Source organism: Lepisma saccharinum, chromosome 11 (assembly GCF_977018435.1).
Source record: "Lepisma saccharinum chromosome 11, izLepSacc3.1, whole genome shotgun sequence".
NCBI classification, from domain to species: domain Eukaryota; kingdom Metazoa; phylum Arthropoda; class Insecta; order Zygentoma; family Lepismatidae; genus Lepisma; species Lepisma saccharinum.
This window is the reverse complement of record NC_139239.1, coordinates 68000327-68010951: the sequence shown is the minus strand read 5'-3', so window position 1 is coordinate 68010951 and position 10625 is coordinate 68000327. Positions and strand designations below refer to the sequence as shown.

At 35.6% G+C, this 10625-nt stretch overlaps 1 protein-coding gene across 1 annotated transcript; it reads left to right on the top strand.

Annotated features, from left to right (window-relative positions):
* Nucleotides 1-267: 267 nt before the first annotated feature.
* LOC145994891 (guanine nucleotide-binding protein subunit gamma-1-like) lies at nt 268-2501 on the top strand. Its single transcript, XM_083131347.1, has one exon. It carries the CDS (start codon nt 584-586, stop codon nt 794-796), a length of 213 nt encoding a protein of 70 aa, XP_082987473.1. The 5' UTR covers nt 268-583; the 3' UTR covers nt 797-2501.
* The last annotated feature ends 8124 nt before the right edge of the window (nt 2502-10625 follow it).

Here is a 10625-nt window from a genome sequence, read left to right as displayed (position 1 = left end):
ATGATTCCGAACAAACAAAAACTGAAAGTGGTCGCTGGTATACTCAGGTGAGAACAATGGGTGAAAATCTATTTTTGTCATTGCTTCATTTACCCTTGTTTAAACGCTTCCTTCCTTGACATAAACTCATTTAATTGTTGTCACGCATCGTTTATTATAGCTTTCGTTGTTATTGATTTACAAGGGAAATTATGGTTTACCATTAAGGGAAATTTAGAAGAGGATGGGGAATTTTAAGCGGGATATTTCTCCATTTTGTTCCCACTGTTAATGGTGCCATTTGCTGTCTTTCCCCGCTTCCGTTCGCTCTTGCCTGTTGCTTCGAAGTTTCTCGTGACGTGAACGACACACGGCGCATCAAGAGTTACCTGCTTTCGCGTAATCGAATAATTATACTAGTGTTCCGCTTGATACTCATCAGCGAAGTTTCTGCAAGTTTCAATTGGTTTATACGTGAAATTATTGGAAATTGCTGTGGTCGTCGAATACAGTGTAGGTGTTAGTGAGAGAGGCGAAAGTTTTTCAGTTTTGAGTTCGCTGTTCAACCACACCCTTTAAAATAGGCCTCTCGGATACTGCTGTTATGGATATGATGATTTCTACTTTACAGCAACAAAGGCAAATTGTGGAGCAGCTGAGGAGAGAAGCTGCTATTAAACGTATTACTGTGTCGCAAGCGGTGCAGGATATCACAAGGTACATTGCGGAGCATGAGCAAGAAGATTGTTTGCTTGTTGGTTTCAGCTCCCAGAAGGCTAACCCTTTCAGAGAGAAGAGTACTTGCACTGTACTGTAGCGAATGTGGTGAACTGTGAACAGTGTCCGTCTATCTGTACGTGGACTAAATGGTCTTTACTCCTGTCTGTCAGGACTATATCTTGTGTGAATGTATCTTTGTCTTTTCTGCTTAGTATTAAGGGGAAGGCAAATTGAAGATCTGAAAAAAAGAAAAGCTCCATTTTATAATTAAAACCGCCTTCCCCTTAAGTGTGTTTGCTGGATATATTCCATATATTTTCGCCAACTACTATACTGAAGGCTGAATTTGTAACACTGGTAGTATAGCCTATTTTGTAACCTTTATTTACATATGATGTAACATGCTTGAAAAAATACTTTCTACACACAAATTAGCATCAGCAGTACCAAATTAAAATTATTAAACTGTGGAATTTGACATGTAGTACATATTTCGATATTCACTTTCCTAAGAACGATGTGGAGGTCTCTATTTCTATAATTGTATTGAGAGATTCGATATTATACACTGTCTATAAGATCTGTCCTCCCGCCAGCCTATTATCAAATGCAAGATAACATTTTTGAGTAGTTGCTAAAATGAATGCCTCTTTACAAGAACCGTGCTTTTATTGTTGAAAAATGTTAGCACACACTAATCTCTCATTTGCTACAGATTGGAAGATCCACTACATCGGAAACACATTTAAGAATTGAGTGAACATAATATGATTGCACTCTGAATACAATTTTATGTAGTTTGTTACAAAGGAGAAAAAAAATGCAGATTTCTATTTTGGCCTCTTATTCATTCATACTAGCCCAGTTTGCTGGATTTCATGAATATAGTCTGTGTGCCTAATAGAAAGATAAGTATTTTGGTACATATAGCATATATATAATAGTGAGAATCTGTAAACTAAATTTAGAACAAAAAAGATGAATTGTAACATTATGGTGTGTGTTAGGTAGAATTATTGGAACGGAAATGCAACTTTTGCCTTTTTATATATACAGTGTAAAATTGTAGAATGAGACTGGATGTCATGATAAACTGTGTCCAGTGCCAATTATTCTCTGTGCCTGCATTTGATTGTATTACAAAAATATTTTTGAAACTAGCAAAGTTATATGAAAATGCTATATTTTGAATGTATGAAGGGTGTGCACAAAATATGCCATTACTTATTAAAAATTTAGAATTAAAATCTAATATTATACATCACTAGGTAAATGCTGCATGCTATTTGCTATTGCTGTTTTTTAATGATATACAATATGTGATAAAAAGGTAATGTTGCAGAGTATATCAAGTTTGATCAAAATATATTTTTGGCAGAAAATAAAGGCACCTTTGGACACAACTAAATATAGAGGGAAGAAAAAAATAATATTTCTTTACTTGAAAGAGAAATCATCATAGAACATGTTGAATGTGAAAGAAATTAGTTAAATGTGTATGTGTTTGTAATATTCAATTTAAGTTTGCACTAACAGTTATTAAATGAGTACTGGTAGTAGTTTGTTCTTAATTGTGTTTTAGTCTCATTTAACAAGATATTGATTAAGTTTCCAGTTCTTTATAATGTATAAAGGTTTTAAAAAATTCTTGGAATTAGGAAAATATTCAGATAGACAAGGTGTTTGTGCATTTCAGAGTTTACATGGATACCATTCTTACAGCATATTGTTTTTCGGTTGACATTTGTTATAAGACAATGTTTTTTTCCCCATAGTATAATACAGGTAAATGTGATCCAAAACTTTGTGTATTCATTGCACTTTTCTCACTTTATTCTTGTTTCAGAGTGCATAACATAATTTTATTAAGTGTTTTGCATATTTTTTGTGTTGCGATATCGTGAACTAGTGCATTTCAGATACTGATTTTACATGTGTGGAATTTTTTAATGATTACAAGTGGGGCTGAGCCAATACTCTGACCAGTTCCCAGAAATACCAATGCTTGAATATTTAAATAATTAAAAAGTTGTTCAAAATACTGATTAATATTAATGTGTAAAAATTCCAGAAACAGTTCGTTATATCGGAGACACATTTCTTCATTTTTACAGAAGAAACTACTTACGGAAATGAGTTTCTCCAAGCTTTCGAACGTTCGTCGAGGTATTTTCTTTCATCGTGGAATATATTTGACCGGGAAATCATGTATTTTTCAACAGAAATATCTCACTGATGCACAATTGCCATTGCTTTCGCTACGTGAACTGCATGCTGCGTACGTTTGATGATGTAAGCCCCTGTCAGTGTTTCCAACCCCATTTTTTCACTATGCTTGCCTAACCTAACCTTATCGGTAATGGTTCGTGGGACTATCCGTCAGCTACTGTGCATAATGGTTCATGGGGCTATCCATCAGCTACCCGTGCATAATGTAAAATTGTCACACGTGACTAACACGATGGTAGGTATTTTTCGGTGAAAAAGGTTGGAAACACTGCATACCCACAACATGAGTCAAAATGTGCCCACCATATTGTGTGAAGCATATACAGAAGCTAAGAAAGGAATAAAAAAATCACTCTGTGTGTGAAAAATTGTGTTTGTTTTTGTGTAAAAAGCATAATTGCACCTTGGAACTATGTTCCGCAATACACAATTCTTTCTTTAAAATATTTCGAAATTACGTCAGAATATTAAATTCCATGTTATGTTTTCGCAAAATTCAGTTTTTTCACTGATGCAAAATAGAAAGGAACTTTGAGTTTTGCGTAATTTGAAGGATAATTAGGCTTTGCTAAAGCTTTGCATTGCATTTTTGTGGAGTCTGTTAAAGACGAAAAGTATCGATAAATAAATTCATAGGTAAAACATAGGTATTGGCTTAGCCCTAATTACAAGTGGTTACAATATTTTTTAAGCATTAAATTACCTAACTTTTCATTTTTGCATGGTATCCTAGTCAGTCAGTCTCTGGACTAGTTTTTTTTTTGTTTACAGCTTTAGCCACAAGGATAACTGTAGGATACAGTTCAGTTAAGCTGGAGAGTATACCATATTTACACGTATATAATGCACACCCTGGTTTTTGATGGGGAAAAGTGCCAAACAAATATGTCATATATAATGCACGGTACAAACAAAGCTTTCACTCTTTAACCACTTTATTTATACTGTAATAGTAGAAAGTGAGATCAAAATTACGTTATGGATTTGCAGTGCTCAGGAAGTCTCACCCAACAAACACCACTCACACACATCCCATGTGACAGGGCATGCATGCTCAAAATTCCACTAGATTGGTACTCCTTTTCTTGGTGTCACATTACATTACAAAATGAAATATTGTGGGAAATTACCTTCAAAATTTTATAAGTGGTTTAGCTAATTCCTTGTTTACTTTTTCTAGAAAAGCTTCAAAATATATACTTTTTCTGTGACTAACGTGACATTTATACGAGGCACATTCAGGACCCTCAAACTAGCAGTTAGCAGCACAACATTTCTTCCATTAAGGCATTTACACACTCCATATATATAATATTATTTAGCCAGTCATACATTTTAATTATTTTCTTTCATCAACAGTACCATAAAAATCAGAACGTTCCTTCATTTTGTGATGAGCGTATTTCAATCGCATTTCACATTAGTGTCGCTATCTTGAATGGAATATTGTTGCCATATTCAGAAACTGAAGGATTTAAGCTTTACAATGATATATAACATGATAGATTTTCACAAAATCCTGGAATGACCCTGCACACTTTCATGTTGACTGTCCGAATTATTCCGTGCATAATATATATGCACCGCAGTTTTTGGGGACAAAAATTTTTGGAAATAAGTGTGCATTATCAGGGTTGCTACGTGTCTGGAAAACAAGGAAATGTCAGGGAATTTTGCAGATCGTCTGGAATTTACGTGCATTTTGGAGTCTGCAAGAGAAAAAGTTGCAAAATGAACAAGCGGTTCACTTCCACTTCTGGATTTGGTTCTTGTGATTCCACTCCCAAAAAAGATTCAGTTTAGAAACTTGTTTCTTTCGTTCTTATGATTCTCAGACTTGTGTAAAATTATGGTTGCTTGGAATTTGTTATAAATTTTCACACCAGATATTAGAAAGAATATCAAAGTAAAACTTGCAGTCCAGATATCTGATTGTTAACTAAAGTAAATTGACAATATATGGTCATAATTATCGAAAAGGTTGGAGAAGATGAGGTTATTATTTTATAGATGTTAGTCTTGTTGGCATTCCCTAGAGAATTCCTGTATTCAACAAAAATTTCTCCAGATGCTGTATACTTATAAATGTAAGCAAAAAGGCAGCATTTTCTATGACACTAAATCCGCTAGAAAATGGAAAAATGTGTATAGTTTATGATTTTTTTCTGTTTTTATATTGTGGAGATCTGTTACGTTGAAATAATATACCTCTGTTACCTTAGCCGGAAGGCAACCCAATACATTTGATGCCAACTGTAATTTTACATTATTTTACTCTTAGAATTTTCAGGTGTTCTTGTATGTGTAGAATAAAATTTGTTTAAAAAAAAAGTTGTGAAAGTGAATATTCATAATAAATAACAGATTATATATTTCATTGAAAAACACCAGGTTCAAAAGCAAAAATGATGATGATAAACATGTCTGATAAAAATTCATTTTTGGACTGGAAATCCAGGGAATTTCATAACCCTGATTATACATGAGTATATATGGTATTGCAGAGATGCCATGTGTCTCACAACGTCTGGTTGCTGTACCTAGAATATTGAAAGAATTTACTACCTTTTCCCATTGGGGAAGAGGGGTCTCACATAAACAAATGGTTAGTGATCATGCCTTTGGTACATGCTGTCATAGGTTTGATACCAGATGTAAGATCCAGAAATGTCTGCATTGACCCAACATTTTGAGGACAATTGGAGAACTACTTGAGAAAACCAGATTGTAGCAACATTGCTACTTGATATCCCAAGTGTTACCGATTTTTTCTCTGCAGTCCGTGACCCTTAAAGGGGTGTTTCGGTACAGGAGTCTTTGATTTTTATAGTTTTTCCTCTCGTGGGAACAATGGATGGGTGACCTTTCTACAAGGTGCCCAAAATGTCACGCAACCAAGACTTCGAACTTATGTTAACTTTTGTACGAAAAAACGATAGTCATGAACCTTACACTATGTATTAACTTTGTCTATGTGAATATTTTTGAAACATGAGACAAGAAAATCATGCTCTACATGAAAATTCAATATGCAGAGAAAGTTATTAAGGTGTAAAATCAAACTTGGATGAAGGACAACCATGGAGTCGCTTGCAAAAATGTTCGATATGTGTTGATGGTCTCGTTGGGTATTTATCGAATTGATAAAAGAATGTTACATTTTTATGCATTATAGACTATTAAGGAGGTAATTATGACATATTCATCAAAAAGTATGGTTTTATTAAATTACAAGGTGTTCTGGCAACATAGGCTGTGTCAGAGGGCAGTCCCAGGTGTGCCCAACATCTGGTGGTTGTTCAACCAATACCCAGATGATAGAGAAGATTTGAAAGTTATCGTATCAGAACTAACCTGCCTATTGTTTTGTGTGATAAGTTTTGTCTTAGGGGAGGGGGTGTTTAATTTTTACATCAATGGAACTTTGGCATGCTTTCCAGAATTCATAAGCATGCATGAGACTAGTGCACCAATAATGATGTCAAATTCAGTGAAATCTGGAAAGCATTTTGCTGAAACAAATGAAAACTAGCTCCTAGAATTATGCACATTTACAAGGAAAAAGTTGGCAATAGTGATTAAAAAATATGAATGTCATATCTTCTATGTAGCGATATCTTGTCTTATATTTTATATGCTCACTACAAATTTAGTTGGCATTATTTATTTGTAAAACTATTGAGTATTGCGTATGACGGCTTTCCTGCTGGTTGCAACAGAACATGGACCAACGCTTTGTAGAGGCGTAGCATGAGCATTTCTGGTGGTAACGCCTACGCCCTTTTTTTGTCTGATAGTTTACTTATGGGATTATTCTTTATAAGTATTGTCTATTTGAAAGTACAATTTCATTGTGTTTTTTTTGTTGCCTGAAGTAGGCCAGCTTCGGATAATACATGATCCATGCATATTTAAAAGCTAGCAAATGCAACAAAGGTTTGGAAGACTGATGTTTTATAGCTTTTTTAATTAGGTTGTTACTAGCGTTTTATAACTTTTTTTTAAAATTAGATTGTTCAACTCAGAACACCATATGCCATTCGGAGTCTTTTGCCCCAGAAGATAGTACATGTGGAGCAAAACTATATTTTGTTTCTCAACACATCCAGCTAACCAAGGAAACCTTTCAGCTTGACGCAAGTCATTAACAAACCTACCAGAATCATAAGCACTTCTAGAACATTCAATAGATTCGTCCAGAGATCATTCGATGTTACGAGTTTTCAAATGAATGCTCAACATTTCCATTGACAAAATATAAAGGATTTAAATAATAACGGACATATAAACTTTCTTAATGATATATATGTTTTGCGGGTTAAGTGGTAGAGCAGTCACAGGCTGAGCTTCGCCCGTGAATTATCAATATCTATTTTAGCAGTTCATACCACGAGGACTGAAAACTCTGATGAAAGCTGTGTTGTTTATTTTTAGTTTTTAATGCACATCACTGTTCGTGCGATAAATTATAAATAAGTTATATATTGGAGTTTGATAAAGTTATGCGAGTCATATTGCAAATTGTAGCATCTCGCAGCACGAGCGCGAAGATCCGGGTAGGTTTGGCATCTGCATCAGAAGGCAGGAAGGGTCAAATGAGCCCTAGAACCAATTAGGTTCTCCATACGCTGGCATTCAATAGAGCATGCGGCATGCTCTAGCGATCCAAGCTTTTCCTCAAGCCAGTCAAGAGTCCTGTACCTTAAACCTCCGACGTACGGCCATCAAAGGCATTAGAAAAATGCTGTAACGAGAGCTGTTTAGTGGAGTGTGTAAGTGTACCATGATAAATAGCTGTTATAATGCCATAAAGCTCAAACACATACATATGATTAGTAATGTTTTAATTTTTATTTGCAGCATTCACACAATTTTTACCCATATTAAATCGGATAACGCTGGGTGTATTGGCATTCAATAACGCTACGCCACTGATGCTTTGATGAACCAACATCTATTATTTCATTGTGCATGCAAGTGAAGGAGCAGCAATATTTGAGCTGCCAACAGTATTTGTGTGCCTCTAGTTTATTCGCCCTAATTGCAACAATATCGATATAACAATCCATATTGTTGCATACAGATTGGATGTAATGATTCTGAACGAGTTTTGAAACAATTCCTCTGCAGCATGGTGCAAAATGATGACTTCATGGTTTAGCCTAGTAAAAGTTTTGGAGGACAATGGTGAAGGTGGGTCAACAGTGCACCCTTGAATTGTAGAAAGCATGGCATGTGTTTGCATATCAAGGAGGTGGTTATTAATGGCTTGTTTTCTAGTTTTAAATTTTGCAAACCCAAGTTCATTTTTCAAAAGTTTAACAGTATTAATTGAAGGCAAAGTATGTGAGGGAGAAACTGTCATTAAGTCACTGGACTCATTTTTAAGTTTTAACTTTTAGATGCCAGGAGCCTCTTGCACCAGGAAGTTTCCAAGCGTGCACTTTTTGAATGTACACTGCTGCCCTAAAATAGATGACAAATTATGTACCTTGGATAGTTTCAATTGTTGTTTTTTTAATCTCTCTCTCGAACAGAGGCGAAGATATAGTACAGGCAATGCTAGCTCTGCTGGCAGTATTCGAGTATCATTTAATGTAAATGTTTTAGCCTCTTCATGAACTCGTAAACAAGATCGCGAATAGGCTATAATAATAATTCTGTCATAAAATAACTAAAATAAGTTATTATCACTGTTCTATTGGGTTGGCCCATAAGTTCTGGCATTTTTTTTAAGTGATAATTTTGCGTCAAAAATAAAATGTGTTGGCAATGCATTTTATGTTATTTGATAGAGAATTATGTGCTCTACAAAATAGTGTGTGTAGTTTTTTTTATGCTGATATACTTTTTGTTCTTTTCAGGTCATTAAAATGGAGTGTCAAGTCGACAAAAAAGAGCATTTTCGAGACCTTCTGCTTTTTGCGTTTAATCGAGGTGTCAAAGCCACAGAAGCTGCTCAAGAGATTTGTGAAGTGTATGGCGAAGAAGCGATGCCTCTTAGGATGGCTCAAAATTGATTTAAGCGATTCAAAGACGGCAATTTCGACCTCAAAGACGTGCATCGCACCGGACGCTACGTTCAGTTCAACGAGGAGCGACTGAATCAGCTTACTGAATCAGCTTATTCACAAAGATCCACGCCAAACGATGAGGGGATTGGCAAGAGATAATGGAATGCTTGACTTGACACTCCATTTTAATGACCTGAAAAGAACAAAAAGTATATCAGCATAAGAAAACTAAACACACTATTTTGTAGAGCACATAATTATCTGTTGAATAACATAAAATGCATTGCCAACACATTTTATTTTCCATGCAAAATTTTCACTTAAAAAAAAGAACTTATGGGCCAACCCAATAAATTCCATATATATCATATTATATTATTTTAGATTTCACAAAATGTAAAACGTGTAAAAAAATGACATTGGGAGTTGGGCCGAGATGGCAAAGGGCGAACATTTTTGTTTCCAGGAAGTGGAATGTGCACCCCTGTGAATAGTTTCCCCAGGGAGGGAGGGAGGATTTGACGGACCTTGGTGTGCACCCTGCGTCCAGCTCAAATTACGTCAGAAGTGTTGAGCACTACCAGTGTTTGTAACTGCCAAATTATTTACACAGTAATTCAAGTGAGTTGGTTTTCAAATTTTACAACTACATTCAATAAATTGACACCTTTTGAATAGATCTTGGGGTGAAAATAGAGCTATCTGAAAAAGAACTATTTAGTGATATTTGTACACAGCACAGAAGTAAATCATATACATTGTGAACAGAAGTTTTATTATTGTTGAGTTTCTGTTTTAAGTCCACTCTACGCACAATAATGCTAATTAGGACCGGACCTACAGTTTAAAGTGGGTACTATTAATAGGAAATTCCGCACACCTTTAGTCATATGCGGAAAGTTCACATATCTAAGACTGGAGTTGCAAAAAAGCCGGCTTTTTTTGAATGGATGTTTTTTTTCTCGATAAATGCACTTTGTGGACATATCAGGCATCATCTTTGAATGTGTCTCAAAACTCATGCCAGTGCGGCACTGGTAAGTTAGGATTAAATCTGAACATGTAGTCCTGATGAGCACATCTGATGATGAAATGGACTTAAAACACGCTTTGACATGTTTGTGTCTCAATTTAAATGTTGATGTCATAAAATATGAAACAAATGTTAATATCAAAATATTCGACGTTTCGGGACAATTAAAAATCTTACTGTTCACAACACACATGCAGAGGTATATGTATTACGTGAATGTGTGTATATATCCTGTTTAACGGAGCTTTCAGACGGAAGCGACATGTGGCTCTTGGAAACAAACCCTTAGAAGTAAATGTAATCTTTCGAACCGAAGCAACATAAGCTGCAAGTGTCGCTTGTCACTTGGTCTGTACAGTTTTCTCGGGGAACTTTCAGACCGAAGCAACAAGTGACACGTGTCACTTGGAAGCAGACTCTCAGTAATCCATTCAACCCTTTGAACCGAAGTGCGACAACGAGCTAAACATGTCACTTGCATGTTTCTCGGACTATACTGGTTTCTGAATGGTTTGCATTGTGCCGCTTTGGTCTGTTGTTCTTGCATGCACGGTGAATGCTTTGCTTTTTACTGAAGGAGACTGTGTCGCTTGTCATCTGTGACTTCAGTCTGAAAGCTCCTTCAGTGGCACACATCGTGTCGCCTCGGT

Bases quoted from the DNA above. Each gene is read 5' to 3' on its own strand.
- LOC145994891 (XM_083131347.1), top strand. From the start codon at position 584: ATGGATATGATGATTTCTACTTTACAGCAACAAAGGCAAATTGTGGAG.